Here is a 27289-nt window from a genome sequence, read left to right on the forward strand (position 1 = left end):
TTCCGTCCGCAAGATAACACTTTGTTACATAGTATGATGTGGCACTATTTTATTGGCCCGGCAATCTTTTGAAAGTTAGTGGGCCGTTGTCTAATAGACTTAGGCCAATGAAATGGTGCCACGATGTGATGAAGCTAGATATTATCGCACCTGGCCAATTGATTCCACGCGCAGACGTCTCACTCAGAGAGTGATCAGCTTTATAATTTACTCGTGGGCCCGGGCCCATGGCCGTGGCCCTTGAATTACATCTCCCAGATTCGTGTGAATCTCACACACGTGCCCACCTCGTCGAAGCACTTCGCACATATACCGATTGAGTAGGTGAATCGCACCGCATAACCCAACCTAGCACGCATTTGCCTTTTACAAGATCTGGACCATCTGAAAAATTGGTCTATATGTTAAAATGACCATTCCCAAGAATATATCCTATTCCACTCATCAGAAATGGCACATATGCTTGTCAAATATAGACCGTATGTTATTTTCTTTCTAGCAATCTAGTTTTCTTGTACGAATTCAGTTCACATAAGGTTCTATCAGATTTATTTACCAAGGGCAGTGATTTTTTACGGTGGAATATACATAATGATCGGTCCAGATCTTTCATATTTGTTACATGTGTCCTTATTCCCCGAGAATACTACTCCAATCTTAACTCGCGCGAATCTCCTTACGAGATTCGACCCCTCTTATCCGTTAACTCCTTTCTCCCCTACAGAGAGACGCACAGCTGCAGCAGCACAGCAACGGCGGCAGCAATGCAGCATTTCTTCCCGAATTTCATATTCCCAAATTGCCCTCCATTAAAACCCGTAAATTCCTCCCAGTTCCCTCCTCCTTCCCTCTCCCGTCGTCGTTGCCCTCTCAAAACCAATCCCTCAAAATCCCGAAAGTACCCCTCGCCCAAACTCGATCTCCGAAAGCTCACCACACGTGTAGTCGATCTCACCCGTCGAAAGCAACTGCATCAGGTCCTCTCTCTCTCTCTAAAATTTACCAAATTGCCCTTTCCTCTAGCTTGACTTCTGTACGCACGGCGGGCATCGAGTGTCGGTTCGCACGGCGCATGTTATCTTTGAATGACGGTCTGCGGGAAACGTAAGCGTTTCAAAATGCGAAGTTTCGGAAGCCCTTTTCTAAGTTCGCGTCTAGATTCCCGCCCACCATTGTTGGATGCTGGGGGGTTATGTGCGCACTGACTCTCGGTGCTCTCTGTGCGCACAGGTAATCTAGACCATTAATCTGATGGAACCGACCATGGATGGGGGTATCCTAAAAAATCTCCTGGATCAGAGTCTCTTATCCCTTTGATTAGTCGCCTTCTTACAGACAGTTAATGGAATTGAACTGCAGAGATTGGACGGATGGGATCTTACAATTTGAAATATTTTTGTGCCATCCCTTGTCCGTGGGTTCTATAAGATCAATGGTCTAGATCAGTGAACTATTACAAATGTGGATCATTGGAAAACTATTCACATGTATGCATTGGGGGCTCTATAATTCATCTTTTTAATAGTAAATTTTTTTTTCGGGTCCTTACTCATGGTGTAGTGGTAGACTCACAAGAGTTTCAACATTAAAGACATGGGTTCGAGTACCCATTGTGGTGTGTGTGGGTGTGTGCGCAAAAAAATAAAAAGGTTAATTTTTGGATTAATGGTTACACCCGCTCATAATTTTCATATGCCAATTTCCATTTTGGTATTGCAATAGTGAACTTTTTGTTTGTGTCTGCTTTGCCGACACATGGGGATAGCACAGATGCCAAGGGCCTCTTTGGAAGCAATCAAAATTACATTATGATCAAGCTAACTGGGGTTAGCTCACCAGGACTAAGTTGACTGAGTTAATGACCTGGATTAAAGTACTTACTTAAGTGCCCAGGATTCGGAAGGATTATACATCGCACGTGGTGCATGTGCGCACTTCTAACTTGGCACGTGTCACGTGTCTGGTGCTTCAAATTGTATTGTGGCATGTGGTACACGTGGGGTGCTTGAAGATGTATAGTGGCTCATTGGCTCATGTGAGTAACTTGACGATATACCACATGTAACACATGCAGTGCCTGTACAACATGGCGAGTGTGGCAAAATTTTAGCACTTAAAGATGACAGCAACACCTATGGTGTTTGTGGCACGTGTACTCTGTAATATAGAGTAAAAAATCATCCTATCCTAACTCAATATTTGACCATACTGACTACATTTAACCCTAGCCCTAGCCATACGTCCTGATTAAGCCAATTCCAAAAACAAACAAAGGTCTCAACAACCATGTGTAAATCTATGCAGATATGGTATGTAACACTTTATACTAATTCAATCCCTAGAATGGAAGATGGGTGTATGGAAATCAATCAAGGTGTGTTTGTGTGGGACGATGGAAACTAACATAGGATGCAAGATGGGAGATCAATTACGCATTAATTTTAGCAATCAACATGTAAAAATCAAACATGTCCACAAAATAGATTCAGACATTCAGATTTGTATCACAAAGGTCTTAGGTTATTACATATGTGATGCACGAAAATATAAAATAATTCGAGAGTGGCTCACTTGGAAGTAGAGACTTCTAATCTAGCGTGGGTAGTGCAACAACCATGTGAATAGACAATGATGAAAGTAAAATTCTGGTTTGGGAAAGGTTTTATAAAAAAATCATATTTCGTTGGGGTTTTAGGTTCACGAATTGAGATTTGGGAATCGAGGTCGTAGGGATTTAAAGGATATATGAATGGGGTTGGGTTGGAAGGAGATTAAGGAGGGGAAAAGATGCGAAACGGGGCCAACACGTGTAGGTCCGTACGGATGCATGTGCGTGCGTATGTGCGTACGTGTGGGCGGGTCCACACGTGGATGGGTAGGGAGAAAGAAGAAAAGTGATGGATTGGGAGGGTTTTGATAGGTTTAGAAATGTTGTAAAGAAAGGGATAGGAGGAAGAAAAGAAATGAAGAGGAATACCTTGTTGGAAAAGAGAAAGAGAAAGAATGCACCTTGCGGAATCCACTACTAAACAAGCCTCTACTCTTCCACAATTTAATTGGAAGGGATGGTTTTTCACAAACCCTTATAAAAAAAGAGGAAAACACCTTCACCAAGAAAGCTTTTTTTTTTTTCCTTGTCAAAAATACTCCACTAGGGTTGGACACCCCCATGTTTTTATAATGAAATTTCAAAATAATTACAACCATGCCAATCATTTAAATGATATGACCCATCATCTAAAATAAGGAAAATAAAACACTTACTATCCTAAAATAAATTATAAAAATAACAAAAAACATAAAGTAATATCAAAGTTCAATGGGCCCAGATCTAGATGATCTGGTAGCTTGATGACTTGATCGACAAGATCCAATAGTAAGATCGACACGAAATAAAAATTCCATGACTAAAATGGTCTCCTAAGCAACTCCACATGCATTATTCCAAAGTGGGGCCTTCCTAATGCACGTCCAGTGCATGTGGGGTCTTCAAAATGGTTTGGCGGGCCCCATCTAAAACTCGTTTCCCATCCACAAAGAGAGTTGCGCTAATGTAGATGGTCGTCTCCGTCTTTGGTACACCCGAGTAGGTCCTCTGATGTCCCCATCTCATTTCTTGTAATTTATTGGAGAAATCTCTACTTGTGCTTAGTATGTGGCTTTTCTTGTTTGTGTGTTGCACTTAAATCTGAGATGTGTTAAAGGTCCATGATCTGAGCCTTTCAAAAGGTTGGTCCCATGATCAATGGATTATTGTCTGCAAATCACATAGATTGCAAGATCCTACTCATCCAATTGGTTGACCTCTTCTCCTTCAATACCAACTGTTCCCAATTTTATGTCACCAGTTGGATGGTTAAGTTCTTCTAATCAATGATATTCTTCTACTGTGCACAATGCACTTAATAGATGACCATTATTCTTTTTATTTATATTTTTATATATTTTTTTTGTTTATGTTTAAAGATATTTGAAGAGGTGGAGCATGCGAAAAGGCGGTACGGGAAGCTGAACACGATTGTAATGAATGCAGTTGTGGAGGCTTGCGTTCACTGCAGTGATGTGGATTCTGCGCTCCAGATCTTTCGAGAGATGTCAGAGCCAGAGGGCTGTGGTGTTGATGGCATCACATTTGCAACCGTGCTGAAGGTGATTTCCCATTTGGGTGTTTGGAAATTCTGTTTTGTTTCCTGAATTGAAGCAATTCCTGTACCATAAATTATTGTTATAATTGATAGATTTAATGTTGACTATATGATGGAGTGATCCTAAATAGCAATTGGGGAATTGCAAATAGACTATCAGAAAAAACTCAAGCCATGGTCCATTTTCAGCAAGCAAAAATGCTCTGATGGTAAACTTAGGCTTGTCACTTGTCAGATTCGTGTGACTTCTGGGTGATAGATCATCAATGGTGGGGCCCACTAGATGAACGGTTCATATCATGATCCTGCCTGCTGAAATGTGTGAATCATAACTAGTTGCTTTAAAACAAAACAAGTCAGGATTGGTTCATTTCAGCATGCCGTCTATAATCCCAACTTCGGCATCCCAGCCATTTGTTTGGTGGCCCCCTCCATGGATTATCAATTACCCCAAAAGTCACACTAATCAGACCGTACTAGCTGTTGAACAATAAACAAAAAAATGGACGCTAAGAGACATGGTCTGACAAGCAAAAATATTCTGGTTGAAAGGTTTGGATCATCTGATCAGAGGAAAGTCTGGGCCATGGCATATCCACAGAGCGACCTTCAACATGAACAGTTCAGACACCCACTGGCCCCACTGATTTTAGCAATCACGATTGTCTCGTAGAATCATTTGCCCCCTATATATATATATATATATATATATATATATATATATATATATATATATATATATATATATATATATATATATATTGAACAGTTTCCTTTCAAATTTCAACTTGCTAAGAGTTGCAAATTATCTGTTGGGAAGGGTTTAGGTGAGGCTCGGCGAATTGATGAAGCATTTCAAATACTTGAATCTGTGGAGCAAGGCACTGCTGCAGGAAGTCCAAAGCTGTCGCCTTCGCTCATCTCTGGTCTATTAAATGCGCTGCTTGAAGCAGGTTAGTGTTAGAACCCTATCCTAAATGATTGTAGCATCTACTCATTCATTTATAAGTGCATGCTTGTTGCTTTTGGTCAGGTTGTCAATGAGCTGGGCCTGGGCTGACCAAAATCGAAATTTTTGAGTACAAAGTCTGAGTGAGACCAACCCAGGCCTGGCCTCTTCATTGTTTTACTTACAGCATGACTATTGAACCTTCTTGTCTTGGACATTTAAAGAGTTGGGGAGCTATACTAATGCTATGTTTGGGTGTTATGAAATAGTGGTTGGGAGAGATTGGTTTTATCAAAAAACATAAAACCGTTAGTAGACTCATTTTAGTTGCTCGGCGAAATGAGTAAAATTGTTATTTTGTGCCAGTTTTGTGGAACATGTGTTGCTTAGTAATGCATGGGCATTTTTACACCGGGCTCGAGTGGGGTGGCCTGTGGGATGCAGGGGCACACTCGGGTGGGCGGCTTGTGTGAGGTGGGTGGCTCATGTGAGGTGGAACCCCTGGATTTGGGGCCCATGAGGAGGATTGGGCCGAGGACCTAATCCATGGATGTGGGGCTTGAGCTATGAGATAAAGGGATTAATTTGTTATGCTCTATCAATTCAAGCTTTTAGAGCAAGTGGTTAATTGTCTTGCATCACTTAGTACAGAGTCCGTTTCCCGTGTCTTTCCAAACCAAATATGGTGCCTTTTAAATGCTTGCTTGTGGGGGTTTCCAATTGCAGTCTAAGATGCTTCTTGATGTTTAGGTTTAGCTGTTTTAACCATAGTTCAAACACTCAAAAAGTCGACCTGTCAGGTCAACTCGAAGCCTCGAACAAGTGTCAACTCAACGACTTGAACAAGTCTTAAGTTTTCTTGACTCAGTAATTTATAATATATAAATGAAGAGTGTTGGAATTAGCATAAAAAGGTACATACATTAAATAACTAAAACAAAACATGACTGAAGCTTCTGGATTGCTGGTAATGCGCTTGCACTTGTGGTGATGTGGTCGTGGGTTCAATTCATCCATGCGACATTTTGCATTTTACCATAAAATGAAAGTGGCGTGGTGGGTGGCTCGAACCAATTGACAGCGAGTCATACTGCGTTGGATGAGTTGTCGTGCCGACTTGAATTGAAATCTCACTGAGTTGAGTTGACTCAGCCGAATTTTGAGTCGAATCAGCGAGTTTTATAACTATGGTTCGAACAACTGAAGCTTATATGATGCAGACATGAAATTTAAACATGACGTGCGAGATTTCAGGCTTAAGATCACGTTAGTTCAGAAACAATTACACAAAAATTTCACGCCCCACACAAAAGTCCAAACATTCAATTAAGGGTAATCTGCACGGGTCCAGGCCTACACTGGCTAGGACTGGATCAGTAAAATTATGGACCAAACGATGCTCAAAGGGAAATAGAAATCATCCACACATGCACAGTAATCAACCCCTAATCCAAGGGATTTCCCAAATTCAATTCAAGGAACCTTAGGGTGAGAAAAGGGGGCAAATAAATTAGGGCTAATGCAAACTAGGGTTAGGGTTTATGAAATAGGAATGAAAAAAAAGGAAAACAAGTGGAAAACTTGACTTGGAGAAAGCTCCCGCGTGCAGACGGTGACCCGTGGCTGACACACGTGCGCAGGTGGGCTAGCCACACGTGTGATGGAAACCCGCCTTCCCGAATTGACACCTAGGCCTTGATTGGCCAGGGGAGGCCTCTAATTCTTCCAAGTTTGACGACGATCTGGCGTACGGTCACGGTGTGGTGCTCAGTTGAAGTTTCAGCCCTCCTACATGTTCGGATTCTGGAAACTGATTCTAGGGGGATGAATGGCTGCAAAAGCTGGAAAATTCAAAGCAATGATGATGATAGAAGATGAGAGATATGGATGAGAGAGGGTAGGGATGGATGGATGTGGCTTCACACCATGGTAGTTAGCCATTTGAAAAGGGAAGGCTTCGCACCCACTTGAATTCTCCCACAACTCACGAAGAGAGCAGAAAAATAAAGCAAGAATTTTTATTAAGTTTGAATGAATCCAAAAGAACTACAAGGGATGCATATTTATAGGGAAAACCTTATACCCCTAAACTCGCGCCATGTGCGCAACATATTACTTGGCGATGAAGTAAACTAAAATAAAAACCAAACAAAGAAATCTAAAGCGTTCATGATGTTTTAAATAACATAAATAAGCAAAACCTAAAATATGAACTTAATCCGACTAGTGGGCCCCGATTATGTAATCCTATGATGGGCTCTACTTGATTATCTGGCCCACTCCAAGGAACCAAAACTCCGTCTTCTAGATAGGGGGCCCTCCCTGGATGTTGTTATCGATCCAGATCAACGGTGGGGCCTTCCTTCTTCGTGCGTACGTGCGTAGGGGAAGGCGGCGCGCAAGTGCTACATGTGATGTCCCCATCATTATAGTACTTGTTTGTTTTGGAAATATGTTAATTTCATCAATAATCTCTATTTATGGTGAAACTGATTGCATTATTGCTGCACATGTGTATATTCTCCTAACTAGCACCGGGTTTAGTGCAGGAGATCTGCGCCGTGCAAATGGCCTTCTTGCACGTTATCGTTTTGCACTGCATAAAGAAGGTCCTTCAATCTCTATGTACAACTTACTGATGAAGGTTTGCATTGACCTTGTGTTTTGTAACTGATTCAAGAGTTTTGTTGGTTTATGGTCAACTGTCATCATGGCGTGCTAGTAACAAGTGCTAATCTTCAAACATCAAACTTATTTGCTCTACATGCCAAAATTGCACACATGTTCAAGATCCAGGTCATTTATCAGGCAAGATTCATGCTTAATGTCCCAAGACCAGAAATCAGGTTGATATACTTCAGGGGCTGCATGAATTCGAAAAATTGGACAGCTGATGACTGTACATGTACATTCAGTATTGTAAATGTGTTCAACATCAAACTTATTTGCTCTACATGCCAAAATTGCACACATGTTCAAGATCCAGGTCATTTATCAGGCAAGATTCATGCTAAATGTCCCAAGACCAGAAATCAGGTTGATATACTTCAGGGGCTGCACGAGTTCAAAAAATTGGACAGCCGATGACTGTACATGTACATTCAGTAGTGTTCGTGTTGTTAGCCTGATGAGTGGACCCAATCAGCCTGATTTTGGCTAGGGTGGGACCTGCCTGATGAATGGCTGTATCTCATACATGTGTGCCAGTTGGTACATGTGGGTTGCTTGTGTTTGGCATTTGTAGATGGGTATTTGTAAGAAGCATTCCTAAGGAATTACTAATTTCACAGTTATTGTCGATTTTAACCAAATTGGGCATTTTTTTACTACAGAAGTATATAATGTAGAGATTATGATTTTTTTTTTCTTTTCTCAGGGCTATATAAACACTGATTTCCCTTTGGATGCTTTAACTGTACGTGATGAAATATTCCGTCAAGGATTGAAGCCTGACCGTCTCACTTACAATACACTAGTCTTTGCATGTGTCAAGTCTGGAAGAATGGATTCTGCGATGCAGTTGTTTGAGGAAATGAAGGTCTCAAGAAAGTATTTGAAAGGCCAGTTTAGAGCCACAAAAAAGCCATGCTTCTTAGCTACCAATAATCATTTCATGGGTTATCTGAAAGCTTATCTGTAATTTCTTGCAGGAAGAAGCACAAAGAGTTAATTGTCCAGAGCTTTTTCCAGATGCTGTCACCTACACTACCTTACTTAAGGTCTGTTAGTTATGCCGCTGCCTGTATTGTTAATGGCATTGAAAATTGTAAATCTTTGCTTGGCTTGTCAAGCAAGCTAATGCAGCAATGCTTGCTTATTTAGATATGTATAATGAATTATGTTAATCACAACTATCTATTTATAGGAATTTAAGATCCTGATGCATCTAGATTTGGTTGGTATTCCTACAAGTGGGCCCACTGTTCAGTGACCCAAACCATTGATCTGATGGGAACAATGGTTGGATGGGGGGTGCCTAAGAAATCTCTCAGATTGGAAAATCCTAACTCCAACATCATTGGCCTATAAACTGACAGTTAAGAAAGATGCAGAAACTGCCTGGAGAAAATTCCACAGATCAGAGGCTAGGATCTTCCACTCCGAAAGATTCCTGTAATATCCCCCATCCCCTAGCACCCACTAGATCAATGGTCTGGGTCACTATACCATGGGCCCCACCAGCATGGACTAGGGGCCATGATGCTATTCATCTCCTCATCAGCGTTGTCCAAATTCTACGATTTACGATATATGATTTTAGTCGAATCTTAAGCAAAATGATTTGAATCCCAACCTTGAATCCCTTTTTATATGAATCCTACGATTCTATGATTTGAATCCTACGATTTACGATTCAAATCCCGATTTACGATTCAAATTATACTTGTTCTCTTCTATTTTGAGCTTTAATTGCCTTTCATTTTATGTTTTTAAATTGGTGGAGGATTTAAGAATCGTTTAGAAAAGGTAAATTATTTTATTTGTTTTTTATAAGAGATTAAATAATATATATTCTCTTCAACATTAAATCATGTAGCTTTTTTTTTTTTTTTTTTAATGTGATTTCTTAGTTCTTAACTAGTTGGAACACCAAATTGATGTATGACTTGTAATGTTTTTATGGATGGTTACAATGATGCTAACTTATATGTATTATGGAATGATGTTTAGAAATCAAAATATCTTTTTTCGTTGGTCTACAGTAACAAAGGCCACTTTTCCACTGTGATTCTACATTCAAGAATGGTAACAAGAACATAAATTATTAAAGGACCCTTCTGTGTTTTTCTAAGGGAAATTTCTTGCAAGACAGAAATAAAGGAATAAGAATCCTTTAACACTATCATGACATAGTATTACTTGGTGCACATTGAAGACAAAAGGAAGATTGGTGAGTTCTAAAAAAATTTCTGATTTATTTATATTTTTCATATATATATATATATATATATATATATATATTTCAAAATTTTAAGAAAATTGTAAAAATCTTACAATTTACGATACGATTTGTGATTCGATACGATTCAACCCCTACTACAATTTGTGTTACGATAACGATTTTGACAACATTGCTCCTCATGCATCAACATGCTTTAATTTCTCATTTGTTCAATGATGTGGATGCTTATTTAAGCAAACTTCAAAAGATAATAATCTTATATTATTTTTCTCACCGATAGGGACTATTGTCCTTGATTTTACTTTCTGACAAATATCAACAATCATTCCTTTTTATGTGTCAGTTGGTGTTAAAATGTTGTTGTTCATCTCTCTTCTATAATTTTGATCATTTGAATCTCTTTTGTTAGGGTTTTGGGAATACCAAAGACCCACTTTCAGTTCAGAAGCTTGTGGTGGAAATGAAATCATCACTTTATCTGTTTATCGATCGAATTGCGTATACTGCGATGATTGACGCATTGCTAAATTGCAGCTTAACTAGAGGTAGGTTAACTTTGCAGGTCATCTGCGCTCATGAAATTCTCACACTTCTACTGAGGTGGTTTCAATTCTTATTCAAATAATATATATGTATGTATGTGTGATACAGACATACAGTCAATTGTCACCATTGAATCTGATTCAATCACAAGTTTTCTCATCTTCTTCACATGGTAATAAGTGTTGTTCTCTTTTGGAGCTTCAAATGAGCCTCCAAAACTCCCACATCCACCATCTGTCGAACCTTTCAAATTGAACTTTTACCAATCTTCGTGGGGTTTTATTCCATTCTCATCATCTGTCATATTAGTAGGAGATCCAATCCATTCATCAGATTTATAGATGCTCTTGTGAGTCTTGCTCAAGAATCAGGTCAGTCCAATCGTCAGGTGGGCCAAAGTTTATAAAGCAAAATCAGGGATAAAAAAGAACCTGGATGATGTTTTCTCAGCCATCCAATTGTTCCTGACATTATGGCCCACCTGCTGAATGGACCAGATTTATTTTTTGGAGAACATTTCCATGGTCAGACCCACCTTCTGATGGCTATCAACTGTAAGAGAAGTTTTAAGCTGTTGAGTCTGGTGTTGAGCTTTTCAAGTGTAGATGTACATGCAGATAGACATTCATGTGCGATTATGTATGTTAGCATACATGCATTTGTGTACAGATGATTATTTAGTTCCATGTATAGTTGGTAGAAGGGTGAAATATGCTAAGTCATGCAATTGCACCTTTTTTCTAAGTCAAATACCTTCCTCCACTTGAGGTAACTTTCCATATATTTATTCTTTTAGAAAAGAAACTCACCTTAGAAATACAAATAGTTAAGCTGTTAGAATTCAGTAAATTAAAGTTCTCTCTAGTACCACATTTTGTAAATGGAACTTCAATTGACCTCTTCAATTTGGCATTAAAAAAAAAGCATCTTCAACAATCACGGTGAATGAGAGGTACAATATCTGTCAAAATGGTGGATAAGATAAGCTAATACAAAGATGGAATATATCTATAGCTAGAGAATCTGCTATGTCATTAGGCCCTCGTGGAATGAAAGAAATGGAGAGATGTGACGGGGAAGCTGTAGCCTTGATTTCATTAAAGTGAAAGTAAACTTCTATGGTTCACATGCTTCCTGATAAGAAGATATAGTTATCTTTATCTAATTTGTCTATAGAAAGAAGAAAACGACCTATGCATCCATAAAAATTATAAAACATTGGACGAAAACATGTGTTTTTTTGGATTATTTTGTGCAAATGTGTTATCTTGGTACAGAATTCATGTTAATGAAACCCAATACATGTATCTCCAATGAAGGCCTCCCCTCATAGCTATTTCAACTCTGAAAGTCAAGATATCAATTGGTGTTGGCTGCTAAACTTTTCCTTCCATAATGTTCTTTCCCTTTTTGTTTTCTTTATGTATTTATTTATCTTTTCTAGGTGCCCTTTGTGTATTTGGGGAGATAATAAAGAGGACTGGAGAAAATCAGAACCTTCGGCCGAAGCCCCACCTATATCTTTCTATGATGCGGACTTTTGCTGCCGAAGGAGATTATGATCTGGTCAAGAGGCTGCGTGTTCGCATGTGGCTGGATTCTGTTGGAGCCATCTCAGCTGAAGTTCAAGTAGAAGCTGATGAACTTCTCATGGAAGCAGCCATAAATAATGGGCAGGTAGTAGTCTACACTTGCAAAGTCCCCACACATGTAAAGCTTAGGAGTAGATTTGAAAAGGCAACTTGACATGATCAATGGATATGGTTGAATCTTTCAAATGGTCGCTCTACTTGCCTCATTATTACATTCCACCCTTGTGCCTATGTATGACGTCTATGCATGTATGTTGTATTATTGCATTATGCAACCGATATTCAGACGTGTGTTGCATATGCATTAAATGCTCATATGGAAGTGAGCACATCTTTTGGTTTCATTTGTTTTACATAACAATAAAACCAACATGGCTTTTGACTTTCACATTCCATTGGTACCTTGGTTTGGTTTTATTGCTTCAGCAGATCAGTACAGCCAGACAGATACTTTCAGGCATCATTAGAAGGCATAAAGGAATATCCTGGACCAGTAGAGGAGGCATGGTATGTAACTAATTTTCTACTTCCCTCTCCTTTAGCTACTGTAATAAATGGAATGATAGTGAATACATTAGAAGTTTATATGTTTTAGTACTTACTGCTTACTAGAATGATAATTACCCCATATGTCAGAACATGCAGTGGCTTGATGCGCCATTCTGTGCAAGTGGGCCCATGATTCACTGATACAGGCTGTTGATCTGATGTTCCCCACCGACCACCGTGGATGATGGATGCCCCAAAATCTGCCAGGTTGGAAGATCCCACCTCTCAATCAGATGCCATGAACAGGTGGTTAAAAAAATACCAATATTCTAACAATAATCTCTCTCTCTCTCTCTCTCTCTCTCTCTCTCTCTCTCTCTCAAAGAAGAAGAAGAAAAGAAAGAAACACGTGGGGATTCTTCTAATCTGAAAGACTTTTGTGGCTTCCTCCGTCGACAGTGGGATTCATCAGATCAATGGCATGGAACCATGGTTCCCACTTCTACAGTCTGGCACATCGGGACAGTACACACACACATGCACACACTCTCTCTCTCTCTCAAAGAAGAAGAAGAAGAGGGTGGGGCACCTCCATCAATGGTGGGACCCATCAGATAAATGGCATGGATACCCATGGTTCCCACTTGTACTGTCTGTCATATCAGCATGCTACATGTATTCTAAGCATCAGGACCTTAAATTCTCTAGATTTTATTTTATTTTATTTTTTTTATTTTTAAAATATTTTTTTTTTGAGTTATAGTGCTTCTAATTGTCTGAGAAACAACATTTTGTTACATCATATGACCGATAAGTCACTGATCTCCATGGCCTGGTTCAGGACGATAAAATGGGAGTACATATTGAATCCTCTGTTATGAACATGGCACCTACAAAAATTAGATAGTGGAATTATCTGCATCCTGATACAGATTCTTGATTTTTAGAGAAGTTACACAGGCAACTTTAGAATATAACATATTTTTGTATGTATTTGTCATTGGGCTGTAGGTTGCTGTGCGTGTAGAGGCTTTGTCTGGGTTCACCAGTTCTATTTTTAGTCCTTACGTCCTTCCTCAGGTATGTCATCTCTCTCTCTCTCTCTCTCTCTCTCTCTCTCTCTCTCTCTCTCTCTCTGCAGAAGTTTCTTACACCTTTCCAATTTAGGTATCATTGGATGATCCAATTGAGAAATATATGACACCATTTCAAGAAGCCAATCCGTTGCTATCTAGCTTGGAGTTGAAGCAAGTCATGATGCGTTTCTTTAGGGATGCTGTTGTGCCTGTTGTGGATGATTGGGGTAGTTGTGTTGGGTTAATACACCGTGAAGATTGCAATCAGGTAATCTTTATATTCTAGGATCCAACCATGCACTAAGGGTACTCAAAAGGAATTTCCCCAAAAAGCTGCGCACTGGATGCAATCCTCCCGAAATTGCAATTGGATTCAGATGTTTCTATTTGGAATCCACTTGTGAGTTGGGGTTGGAAAAAACTGGGAAACAAAGTCCTAGTAATGTGGTTCTCGTTTCCCACTCTGACACAAAGTCAAGATTTTAGTTCTCCTTTGAAAAGAAGAATAAATCAATTTGGGCAATCTTCCAAACAGGCCTTTAATTGATGCTCTGTTGTCATTCTGGAGAATTGTATGAAACATTCTTAAGTTGTTTAAGCTGTTCATCTATCCCTTCCCCCCCCCCTAAAAAGCTCATATTTATATTTTAAAAGCAGGTAGGCGGGAAATGTGAGGAAAACAGGCTCATTAGTTTATGGTAGAAAAACATGGGTCACAAAAATGCTTGATGACGGGTTTGGAATCTATTCACAAGAAGTAAGATTTATGCTTCGAAACCAAGTATTAAAATATGGTTACGTTACCTAACAGTAATGGCACTGCCTGTTAAATGATTCAGGGCCACAGCACCCGTTTTGAAAAAGAAAAGAAAAGAAAAGGCCAATACAGAGCCGTAGCAGACCGATTAGGCCCCTTAATGGGCTGATACAGGGCTGTTAACACTTTTTCCTTTAAAATAAATTTTGACTGTTATGGCGCCGCTATGACCTGTATTGTGATGGCCGTGTACGGCCACCGTTACCATTATTGAATACCTTAATGGGAACTCAACAAATACGTGATAATATAGATTTGGTCAGGCTGATATAAAGAAGCTAGAGACTAGAAGCAATCTATATTGTATTGAAGAAATATAAGATTTAACTCGGAAACCACTAATTTTACTACACATCTACAACATTAGAGTCATCGAGGATCAAACTTGGAAAGGGTGTTTATCTAACAAGAAACCATCGGAAAAAAAGAATCATGCGCTATGTGATAGGTGACAATTAGGAAACATAAACCTATCTTATAAAATCTGAGTTTTTGTCACCTTTCAAAAAAAAAAAAAAAAGTAGCTTCAAACTGTAGTTCAATACCCAGAAACTTGACGCAACTGGATCTCCAGCTGGGTTGGGTTGACTCATATACTCGGATGAGTCTTCACTTGTAGATTTTTTATTACATTGATAATTATTATAATAGCAATAAAAATCTAAAATGCTCACTGAAAGAATATATAAAGTTGCTGAAACGAGCACATCTCAAGCTTGTGTTGCGCTGATTAGATGCATCTCCCTCACCATCTTGGGTTTGAGATTTCACCCATTGTCCCTTTTCTTTTTCCTTGAAAAGAACAGTGTGGTGAGTGACTCGGTTTGAGTATTTTTGAGTCGCATTCAATGTTTTCTGTATCAATGGATTATCGCACCCTTGGGATACAAAAGCATATTTGGTTATCACATTGGAAATATTGGATGTATAATGTTTCGGTGTTTTTGGGAAACATCGAGAAATTGGTGGATTTTTTCATTGAAAGTAAGTTTTTATGAGTTGCGTCCAATGTTATTCGTATCAATATTGATGGATTATAGCCTCTTGGTATACTGAAACATATCGTTTATCACATGGGAAATATCGGATATATAATGCTTTGTTATTTTTGGGAAACATTAGGACATTTGTCGAATTTTTCAAAGAAACTTCAGGAATGTTAAAAATGGCAACGCTACACTTCTTATGTGCACATAAGCTTCTTATGTGCTGTTTGACAAAAGTGACGCAACCATATTCAAAATCAATTCATTTCATTTATGAATCTAAGAAATGGATAAGAAGTGGAAGATATGACAAAATGGGATTTTGTGTGTGTGTGTGTGTGTGTGTGTGTGTGTGAAAACCCAACACTTACTGTCAATAGCCATGTATTGATGATACATCATCCATACATTATGATACATTGCGATAATATCATTGATATTAAAAGTCCCGCAACTTCCTGCTAGTTTCGTATTGCTGAGGTGCAGTATCAATAATATTGGCCAATATTTTTCATATTGCAAACATTAACATGTCTAGTGGACCGATCTTTGCCCAAAAAAAAAAGAAAAAGTCTAGTGGACCGAGTCATGAAGTCGACAAGTCGAGACCGAGTCTCGCTAAGGATCAAGTTTCTTAGTTACCTCGCTCGAAATCTTGTCGGGTTGAGTCAACTCGGCTAAGTTTCCTCCAATATGGTCATTTTTTCTGCATGTAATTGAATTATTGCGATACAGTTCAACCGAGCCTTGGTATGCATTCGTAATTTCCGTATAGTGACAAGATTCCTGTTGTCTTTTCCAGCTGGACGCATCTCTTTCGCAAGTGATGCGGGGTCCACCTCCATGCATAACAACCTCAACATCCACCCGTCGAGTCATCGAACTGCTCCTCGAGAAGAGATACAAAATGATTGTGATTGTAAAATCCAACAATGACTATGAAACTAGTTACAGCTCGAGTTCGAAACCAGTTGGGGTGTTCACATTCGAGCAATTGTTTAAACTTGCTATTCCTGTATCAAAGGCTGATGAATCTTTGGATAGAACTTTCATGTAATTGCTATGTAAATATGTAATTTTGTAGTGAGTTTTCTGATATGGCAGTGTATGGAAGATGATATTTGCTTTTGCACGTCCAAGATCCACGCCATTCATCAGGTGGGACCCACAATGAATATGGTGGGGTCCAAAAATCCGGCTGCTCTACTCATTAGGTGGTCACATGTGGATGAAACACATCATCTTCTGCTTTGATACCATGTGAAATAACCACTTAATCTAAAAGCTTGAGCCGTTAGAGGATGGTGTATCAATGTATATCAGGGACTTTAACAGCATTAACGGTTCGGATTACTCGGAGGCTTATGACATTAACGGTTTGGATTACTTACCAATGGCTCCACTTGAAAAGCCTGGCCTGGCTTTGGGCTGGGCTTCGGCATAGATCATTTCAGTCCGACGTGACCTGATCCGACTTCATGTGTATTTGTGTTCTCTTCTACACGTGTCATGCCAATCATTGGTTAGCTAACACGTGCTTCTTGCAAGTGGATCTTTTATTATTATTATTATTATTATTATTATTAATTTATAAATATATATTTCTTTGTTCATGTGCGGCCCACATGATCAAGGGATCCGTTTGCAATGGGCTGGGCCAGCTAGGCCTGCTGGCCCAACCCTGGCCCATCTAGGCCCGTTTGTCCAACGCTGGCCTAGCACAGCAGGCCCAGGCCTCCTGATTCACTCAATTGATCAAGTGGGCCACATTTGAAATTCTGATTTAACAGGCCCGAGCCCGCCCATTGACACCCGCATCCATTAGGTGGGTGGGATCCCAGACCGTGGGGCCCACTGCGATGTATGTGCCTTATATCCACACCGTCCATATGTTTTGAAAACTCATTTTAGGTCATGATAAAAAAAGTGAAGCAGATACAAATCTCATGTGGACCATGATGCAGGAAACAGTGGTAATTGAACATTAAAAACTTCCCGTGGGCCACAAAAGTTTCGTATCAATCCGATATTTGTGTAGTCTCTTCATGGAGGTCTTTGTGACCTTATCAACAGGTTGGATGGAAAATAAACATTCCAGTGGACCCATGAATTTTTTAATGGTGGAGATTCAATCACAATTATTTCCTGTAGTAGGGTCTACCTGAGATTTGTATATGATTCATTTTTTAAGATCATGTCCTAAAATGAGCTTTCAAAATGGATGGACGGTATGGATGTAAGGCAATGCATCACGGTGGGCTCCACATACAGGGATCCACCCAAACCACGTCCTTCAACCACAAACCCGGCCCACAGCGGCCTCACCTCAAATAGGGGTGTATGCGAACCGAGCTAGCTCGTTAGTTCGCTAGTCTCGACTCGAACAAGCTTGTTTTAACTCGGTTCAAAGCTGAGTTCGAGCCGAGTTCAGCTGAATTTTTGAGCTCTTTTTTTTTTTTTTTGGAACTAAGCTTGACTTGACTCGATTCAAACTCGGATTGAACCAATTTGGTGACTCGGCTACTTTGATATTGATGTTGCCTACCAAGCGTTTGATGAAACAATACAATAAAATGTGACTGGTGGCAAGGAAGGTATGTATATGAAATAAATATCTTTTTTTTTTTTTTTTTTTCTTGATTTATATATTACTTATATTGCTTAAAAGGTGTTCGATGAAATACTAGTAAAACTATTGCTGCTGTTGTATATATAGTAAGATTTTGAACGTGCGGTTTATGTGTTTGTGAAAATGCTACATATGCGGACTCAGCTCGATCTTGGCTTCAGCTTGACTCAAACTGGCCCAAGCTGCTGACTGAATCAAGGTCGAGGACTGAGCCGAGCCAAGTTCATACTGGAGTCAGCTAGTGGCCAAGCCGAGTCATGCCAGCTTGACACGGTTCGGTGTACACCCCTAACCTCAACGGTCGGATGGATAGGACGCGTTTTGCCAGTGACCTCAACACTAGCGGGTGTCAAAGCTCTGTTGCCTCACCATGATTTATGTATTATATCCACGCCGTCCATCCATTTTTACAGCTCATTTTATGTCATGAGCCCAAATATGATGTAAAACTATATCTAATACGGACCCCACTACGGGGAAACGGTTTTGATTGAAAGTCTACTATTAAAAACTTCCTTAGGCCCGCTGTAATGTTTATTTCGCATCCAAACAGTTGATAAGGCCACACAGACCTGATGAAGGGAAAATACAAATATCAGCTTATCCAAAACCAACGTGGTCGAGAAAGTTTTCAACTATAAGCATTTAATCCAAAATATTTCCTGTGGAGTGGTCCACCTCAAATTTGGATCTACCTCATTTTTGGGATCATCTCCTAAAATGAGCTGGAAAAATTTATGGACGGAGTGGATAAAACATATACATCTATGTGGTGCCCACAAGCTTTGACACCAACTAGGTAGGTGGTGTTGGGGTCATTCCATTAGCCAAACCGCATTCGGATATTGCAAACGGACGTGTCCGTTTTTATCTTCTCCGATTCCTCTTCGCGCGAATCTCCAGCGCTCTCGTCGTGGGGTTTTTCCCTCCCTCCCTCTCTAAAACCCTAATCTCCTGTTAGAAGAAGCTCGGAATCTAACAAACCACACATATCTCCATTCCATCGATCAGTTTGATAGGACGTCCATGGCGTTCCGATCTCGGGAGCTGTTAAACAAGATCATCCGCAAGATGGGCCCCGACTCCATGGCCCCGGGCGTGAAAGAATCGCTGAAGAAGGATCTCCCAAACAGCAAGATCGTAATGGGAAGGGCCAAACGGGGAATCTACGCTGGAAAACACATCCAGTTCGGGAATAAAGTCAGCGAAGATGGCGGCAACAAGTACTCTCTCTCTCTCTCTCTCTCTCAATCGATTTTTCAATTGATCTAGGCTGCGTTTGGATGCACAACTAAATTTGAATTTGCATCTCAAAAGGAAATGGCATTGTTAGATGGGGCCCACTTGTGGAGATGGTCGGGAAGATCGGAACCATTCATTGTCTTGTTTATGTCATGGATGGGACGGAAGATGATTCTTGACCATTGATCTGTAGACTTGAATACGAACCGTTTGAAGTGTTGTTTTCAATGGTCAGCTTTCAACTCGGATTATCTGTTCAGCTTGTGCTTTTGGGTTTGTGATCCATTCAGTTGGAGGGTTCCTATTGTATGACCATCTCTACATGTGGGTCCATGGGGCAATCTATGCTGACAAGAACTGATGATGTTTTATAGTTTTCAAGTAGCCGTCATATTGCAGCTGCATTTTAAGATAAGATTATTGCAATTTGACCCAATTCTTGCAGCATGAATTCTAAGAAAGGAATTGCAATTTGGTCATTTCCACTTCACTGGAATAGTAAATTGAGATTCAATTCGATGGTGCATCTGAACTCCCATCTTGTGGTTTTCTCATTCGTGCCATTTGTATGATGAAATTATTGGGACAATTCACATGGAAACTGAATCCTGATCGATTGTGATTTTATTTAAGGCAAAAGGTTGTATTCCTTTTTTTTTGGAACAGTAAGAAAAAAGATTGTATTCTTGAAGAGAGAAATGGCCGATCTCAGAGGATGCATGCTTTGTGAGGCTGGTGATTGCAGGAAATATTTTTTTTTCCTGGTTTTCCATGAGCACTAGTAAATGGGTTTTTCAGGTTATTTTCTCTCAAAATGCCAACCAGCTCAAATGGCTATCTTTATAATCATGCATGCGCAGATTATCTGCAACAAATCAGGAGAAATGTCCCCTTTTCTATCAGCGTTTTTCTCTCAGTGGGCTGAGAAGCTAAAGGTGAAATTAGAAATGTTGGGATTCTATTGACTTTGTTGAAAGAGGCCATTAGCCACTTTGCACGTGTGCAATCACACATGCTAACAGTCATCCTCTTCAACATTTTATATTTCACTTGGATTATGGGTTGCTTTGGTAAGTGCTAAGAGAACAGGCATGCAGTTTGCTACTTCCTCCGATACATGGTATGCAAGGGGTAGGATGATGTGGGTAGCTTTGGTTCAATTTAGTTTTATATACAAATGGATACTGTGGTTTATCTATGAAATGATAAATGTTATTATAATAGTTCCTGCATGCATAGTGTTGTACTGTATTGTATCATATGTAAAGTACAAATCTCTGCATTTTAAACATAAACTCACATTACAAGTCTACAACATAAAATTTTTTACTTCAAAAAAAGAAAAAAGAAAAAAAGAAAAAAGTCTACAACATAATCAACAGCAAGAGAACAGATCCATAAATTTGGTTCAGTTAAAATAGCAAGCTGAATCAAATGTCCTGTAATTTGGATTGTGCAATTCAATGGAAAACTTAGGGGGTTGGCAATTTAGGTAACATTGATTACTAGTGTCAAAATCTATTATGGGGATGCGTATCCCCAAATTCTCCCATATTTTAAGAGGTACGTCTAGCATAAAACACCCCATATTTTAAGAGGTATGTCTGGCATAAAACACCTTGGTTTTGTCCCATTTTGAATGGCTTGAACTCCTTAATGTAGGGAGGTTTTTTTTTTTTTTTTTGAAGTCATAGGGAATGTATTTAAGTTTCAAAAACCCCGAATTCTCCCACAATTTCATAGGTACGTCTAGCATAAAACACCTTGGTTTCATGAATTCCAGTTTTGAATGGCTCGAACTCCTAAACATAGGGAGTGTTTTTTTTTTTTTTAATTGAAATTTATAGGGAGTGTATTTAAGTGTCAAAAAAAAAAAAAAAAAAAAAAACAAAAAAACAAAAAAACAAAACAAAAGTGTTACAATCTTTTATGGGGATGCTTATGGCTGACCTTTCACATATTCTAAGAGGTACAACAAGCATAAAAATGCCACCATTTCATGAACTTTTGTTTTGAATAGTTAGGACTCCATAATATAGGGAATGCATTTAAGTATCAGAAAAAACCCACCAAAGTGTTGATACCTTTTATGGGGATGCTTATAGCTGATCTCTCCCATATTTTAAGAGGTAGAACAAAGCATAAAACATCTAGATGTCACAATCCCAATGGTCTGAAGAGCATAGCTTGATGTCTTCCATCAGTCTTGGGGCTTTTGGCATACTGGTTAGGTCTTAACAATTGGTATCAAAGCCAACACCACATCTTATGTTTGAGTCATAGAAGGGGTGACTTGTGGAAAGGGCACTTTGGATCAGACTGAAAGCTGCCATGATGTGGAAGGGCCTACCTAGACAACCATAGTGCAGCCACCATGCTATCTTAGGGTGAAAAGGGCTACCTAGATAATCATAGTGCAGCTGCGATGCCTCTCCAAGTGGACAAGGACTAGTGGAAAGGGTCATTTGGAACAGACGCCAAAGTGAGTGGCTGCCATAGAGTGGGTTGCTGCTACGTGGTGGAATGTTATGATTCCAATGGTTTGAAGAGGCTAGCTTGATGCATTCGACCAGCCCTAGGGCTTTTGGCATACTGGTTAGGTTCTTAACACTTGGCTTCATGAACTTCTATTTTGAATGCCGACACTCCATAGTATAGGGAATATATTTAAGTATCAGGGAAAAACAGATCTCTGTTTGCAACCTGGGAGCTGGTGATTGCAAGATTTGAGGAAGCTTGATTTTTGGTAGAGAGCGTACCTATCTTTTTAGGGCTGCATTGCTGTAACCAGATCAATCCTTTCCAATTTCCAATCTCCAGACTTACCATCTCTAGATACTGAAAATTTCAGTTAAAGCAATGGGTAAATTGGAGGAAATTTAAAGAGAATTCCTTTGGAAATGGCATCATAAAGGTCACAAATTTCATCCTATAAACTGAAACAAGGTGCAAAAACCAAAGGAGGATGGTTGCATTGGATTTGGTAGGATTAAGGAAAGAAATTGAGTGTTACTGGCCAAGTGGTGGTGACGATTTGGTAAAGAGCAAGATGTGCTTTGGAGAAGGTTATTGGCGCTAGATATGGGAATGCGGAAAGGGGTTTTTACCGGCGGCTCGGTCAAGAGGTAATTGGTCTTTTTATCTAGATAGTGTTTGCAAGCTCTGAAGTTTCTAGTAAGAGGGTCAGGTTTATTTTCAAGAATATGGTGCCATTCAAGGTAAGGAAAGGCAACATAATCCAATTTTGGAAGACCTTTGATCGGACAAAACTACCTTGGCAGAAAACTTTCCTCATATGTACTCCCAAGCCGTGTGTAATTTTCTGGTCAAAGATTACAATGAGCTTGTTGCCGATAAGATATTGTGGTCGATTGACTTCTGTGGAACCCTTGGGATTTTTGAGAACTGGCTTGTTGGTTGAGCTTCCAGACCTTTTGCATGGGTAGGTCTTATTTGCTTTTGAAGACAATGAGCTTATGTGGGCTGTGTCCTCCAAAGGCATGTATTCTCTTCTAAGAATTTTTTAAAGGTTTATGCTCAGGCTACTTGTTAGTGCTGCATTGGTCGAAAGATTAGGGGTTAGGTGCTCGATCCCATGTGGAGGCCTTTATGTGGACACCTGTTGCTAATAGAAATAGACAATCTTCAAAAGTGCAATTGGTGTCATAGGCTCCATTTCTGAGCTTATGGAAGGATTGAGTAATGGAAGCCTCGTGGCAGAGTTCCTTGATGGATGCTACCCACAGCATCATGTGGGAATTTAGAAATAGAAACAAAAGAAAATTTGAAGACAATGAGTCTTCCTTGTCCTCTTTGGTTGCCAAGATCAAACTCTCCCTAGCCTTTGGAATCCTCCTTTTAGAGCTTATCAAAAAATGGAAAAGGGTTATCGTTGTATTGATGATTAGAATCCTCCTTTTTAGCTTATAAAAAAATGTAAAAGGGTTATCGTCTTATTGATGATTAGAATCCTTCATTTAGATCTTGTCAAAAAATGGAAAAGGGTTATTGTTTTATTGATGATTACCGGCAGATTCCAAAACTCTTTTTTATGTTGGTTTCTCCCTCTTTTGGGCTGGTCGAAGCTAAATTTTGATGGGAGCTTGTTGAGTTATGCTTGAACTCCAATATAGAGGAACTTTTGGTGATCAAAGTAGGAATCGAGCTTCTTTATGGTCATCTTGAAGGGCCTCTCATTGTTGAAGGAGATCCTCCTTAACTATTGTGTGGGCATCAGGAAGGTAGACCCACCTACGAAGTTGGCCTTCATTTCAGATGATATTAAGATGCATTCGTTCTGTGTCTATTAGTTTTAGTCATATCCCAAGAGAATCTAATTGTATGTCCATCTCTCAAAGGAAGGAGTCCATAGATCAAACCTATCTATAGCGACTCTTAGACTTTGCCTTGACAGATTTTGTTTTCCTTGTTCTCTTCAAAGAAATATTTACAAGAAAACAGAGGTCTGTTTCTCTACCCAAATCTGTCAAGTTACGGTAGAGAATATATACAATCATTATGACTGCTGCATGGTTTTAAGACTTGGCGACCTAGACTGACTCATCAAGTAGGCCAAGTCACCCGTTAAACCCTAAACTCTCTCTTCAATTCTGTAATCTGATTGATGGTGTTGAACTGGATTGGGCCCAAACAAGTCTGAGTCAACTCAAATGAGTCGCATGGGACCCATCCAAGTCTTAAGACCTTGGAGTACTGGGGGCCATTTGAGCTCTACTGGGGTGATTATACACTTATCAAGAAAAACAGTGAAACACTATTGACCCTGGTTTTTAGCAATCCAGTTCATTTTTGTGTCTGCTTCTGGTCTAGACCACTCCCGACCATGCAGTTCAGTCCACGTCTTTAATGTTGGTTCATACACTAGCCTATCCGTGACATTTGATAATATAGGACATTCACCAATATTAGGAACTTGGATCTTCATTTCATATGCGGTGTTTTGATTTACAGGCATTCTGAGGTTGTATTTTTACAGCTACAAATGAGGAACTTGGATCCTCAGATCATTCTGAGGTTTTGCCCTCTTTATAGTTTTCTAGTACTTCTGTAAATAAAGTCTGGAAGGCATGTCACTATTTTTGTGCTGTTCCTTTGGTGCATTTGGGTGCTGTGAGCATCTGATCCCCCCCAAACCAGTAGCCTGCTTGTTTTGTGACCCACATGGGAGGATCAGAACATCAATACCCAGTGGGAAAGAGTGAGAAGCAATAGTCTTTCTACTGCTGCCCCAAGTTACATGATTTTTCAGTAGATTCATGCTAGCGTGACTCGCATAGCTGCAAGGGGACGTGTCTTCTGCTAACTGAATGCCATGTGTGGAGAACATGCATGAGGTCCACCTCGTCCATCGTGTGTGTTGCCTTATGTTCACCTAGGAACTCAAAAATCAGGGATGAATCAAAACTTGGGAAGGCCAACGACATTGGAAATAGTTGGGATGGGGATGTCCACCATTAGTTGTTTGTGGGGGCCCACAGTGGTGTTGATATGTCATCCAATCCATTCATCAGATGTTTCTCACCAGGATGAAGGTATGCCTAAAAAGTCAACAGTATTCAAAAGTCATTTGGCCCACATCACATGAATTTGGAGGGTTTAGGCATGATTTACGATGTTGACTATCGTATGGCCCTCCTGACTTTTGGATTGGCCTGGTTGGCGTACCTGCTGGACAGATTCTCATGCTGGGTGGATTCACTTGCACATAAGTCTTTCCCCCCAAGTTAGGGTATACTTAGTGAGCTAGACCAGCATTTTCGTTTTCAATAGGGGTGGCCTCTAAAGGTTTCACCTGAAACATGGTCTGAATGCCCTATATTTGTTTTCGAACAAAGATGTGTTAAGTACTTTTCTAGATTGTAGCCTTGCATCATATGAATCTCAGCCAGTTGCCGTAGTTGAACTTTCCAACCTTGTTCATGTGGGACATGTTTGGGGGTGCAAATGGGTCAGGTCTGGTTAAGAATTGGGTTAAAATTCAACAAGTAAAATAAGATGGTGTGGTAGTCCAATTAGGGTGGTTTTTGGTATCTTCTCTATTAACAATGGCCCATAATTTGCATAGTCCAATTTGTCAAACGTATTGGATGGGCCACAGTTTAGAAAAAGGTGGTGAACCATTGTTGTAGTCTAGCCCAAAAGAAAAAACTCACATGCTCAATAACTACTTTTTGTCGGGCCTGGGTTTAGTCTGTTGTATGACCCAAATTGGATCCATTTAAAAATTGGGTCTGGGTTGGGTCAGCTTGGGTTGATTTTGAGAGGAACCAGACGCAGCCCATTAAGAAATTTGGGTTGAATTTTTGGACCCAGATACGCCACATGGGTCTAAATTTTGGACCCAGGCACACTAGTTGGGTGGGGATGTTAGGTCCAATGATCCACGGGTCGACCCAACCCATTTGCATCCCTAGAAATGTTCCACCAGAAAAGGAACTCCATCTGGGCTACATTTGTTCAATGAAATATTTGCTTTCTTTAAAGCTCTGGATGCTGTCAAAATCAGATAACCCAAAAGAATCTGCTTGTGGTATTCACAGGACGAGGCGAACTTGGAAGCCGAATGTACAAGAGAAGCGCCTCTTCAGTTACATACTCGACCGGCACATCCGTGTCAAGGTGACCACGTATGCCCTCCGCTGCATAGACAAAGCAGGTGGGATTGACGAGTACTTGTTGAAGACGCCCTACCACAAGATGGACACTGAGATGGGCTTGTTTTGGAAAGCCAAGATCGAGAAGATGTATGAAGAGCTTGGGATGATGGAGGTGGGGTTCTTCCCACCGGAGGAGGAGGAGAAGCTCGAGGAGGGGTTCAAACAGCTGAAAATCGCTAAAAGGGAGTTTCGAAGGGAAGCCCGGAGGAAGGCCAGCGAAGCCTCGGGGAATCAGAAGCAGATCAATGAAGGGAATGCAGACGATGAACCAGCAGATGATGAAAAGCCAGCTGAGCTAAAGGCTGCGGCTGCCTAGTTTTCGCCGTTGGCTTCTCCATTCTCTTTCGCATTTTGCTTTTCTTTTCTGTTGGCTATTTCTGTCTCTTCTTATGGCGGAAGAGAGCAAGATGGACATTGGCATTTGCAAGGGCTGGGCCATGGTTTTTGTCATTTGGAGAGCTCTTGCCTAAAGCCTTCCTGGGGAGGATTCATATTTTGCTGATGAAATTGAATCATGGAGTGTGATGTTATGGCCCATCAATGGAGGGGCTGTCCAGATCAGATGCCTGATCACTATAGGGCGGGGCACCTTTGTACGGTCCGGAATCCTGGCCTGAAAAATAAAATGCCAGTTCTGGCCAAACATTGTACATTTCCTCATTAGAATTGCATACTCAGGAAAAGATTTGTTTCTTTTCAAGTGACAATGGACCTTTGATGATCTAAGTTATCCACCTGGTGGGCCGCATCTGGGATGGGCCAATGAGCCATGATCATTGGTTCAACGAAGCAAATCATCCCATATCATACGAAGTATACGATCCTCGACCTGAGGCCTTGTGTGGTATACTTTGGCTAATTGGTTTTCAGTCTAACAAGTGGGGACCATGGTTCAGTAATCCAGTCTTCCATTGCCATCGCTCTTTTTTCCCCACCATGGATGGACCATGTCCCAAAACTATCTATGATTGGATGACAATGGCAACTAACCTTGGGACTTTTCTTTTTTTTTTTTTGTTTTCAGTTGGAATATGGACAGTTTCTGTATTTCTGGAAGGTTATGATTGCTCACCATTTATTTATAGGTTGCAAAATGAATGGTTATGATTTTTTCTCTTGAGATATTTGGGGCACCATCCCCAGATGGCAGGTGGTATATGGACCCGTCTTAATTATGTGCAACCTTTTGTCAAGCAACCATGTTGAACTGCCCATTCTACTGCAATAACTCAATTGACACT

General features: G+C 40.1%; 2 protein-coding genes across 5 annotated transcripts; both read left to right on the top strand.

The window, feature by feature from the left end:
- Positions 1-738: 738 nt before the first annotated feature.
- Positions 739-16596, top strand: LOC131217156 (pentatricopeptide repeat-containing protein At5g10690). Of its 4 annotated transcripts, none has more exons than XM_058211947.1 (12): positions 739-977; positions 3967-4149; positions 4966-5098; positions 7644-7738; positions 8471-8632; positions 8745-8813; positions 10407-10542; positions 11985-12217; positions 12559-12639; positions 13633-13701; positions 13789-13965; positions 16303-16596. In XM_058211947.1, the coding sequence occupies exons 1-12, from the start codon at positions 765-767 to the stop codon at positions 16555-16557; spliced, it is 1806 nt and encodes a 601-aa protein (XP_058067930.1). In that variant the 5' UTR covers positions 739-764; the 3' UTR covers positions 16558-16596. The 4 variants fall into 4 exon arrangements, with proteins under 4 accessions (XP_058067930.1, XP_058067931.1, XP_058067933.1 ...); XM_058211948.1 differs by having other exon boundaries at positions 12562-12639; XM_058211950.1 differs by lacking the exon at positions 13789-13965.
- Positions 16597-18976: 2380 nt separating this feature from the next.
- LOC131217157 (large ribosomal subunit protein bL28m) lies at positions 18977-27172 on the top strand. The gene is made up of 2 exons (XM_058211952.1): positions 18977-19352; positions 25932-27172. Exons 1-2 carry the CDS (start codon positions 19156-19158, stop codon positions 26362-26364), a joined length of 630 nt encoding a protein of 209 aa, XP_058067935.1. The 5' UTR covers positions 18977-19155; the 3' UTR covers positions 26365-27172.
- The last annotated feature ends 117 nt before the right edge of the window (positions 27173-27289 follow it).

This window comes from Magnolia sinica, chromosome 10 (assembly GCF_029962835.1).
Source record: "Magnolia sinica isolate HGM2019 chromosome 10, MsV1, whole genome shotgun sequence".
Taxonomy (NCBI): Eukaryota; Viridiplantae; Streptophyta; class Magnoliopsida; order Magnoliales; family Magnoliaceae; genus Magnolia; species Magnolia sinica.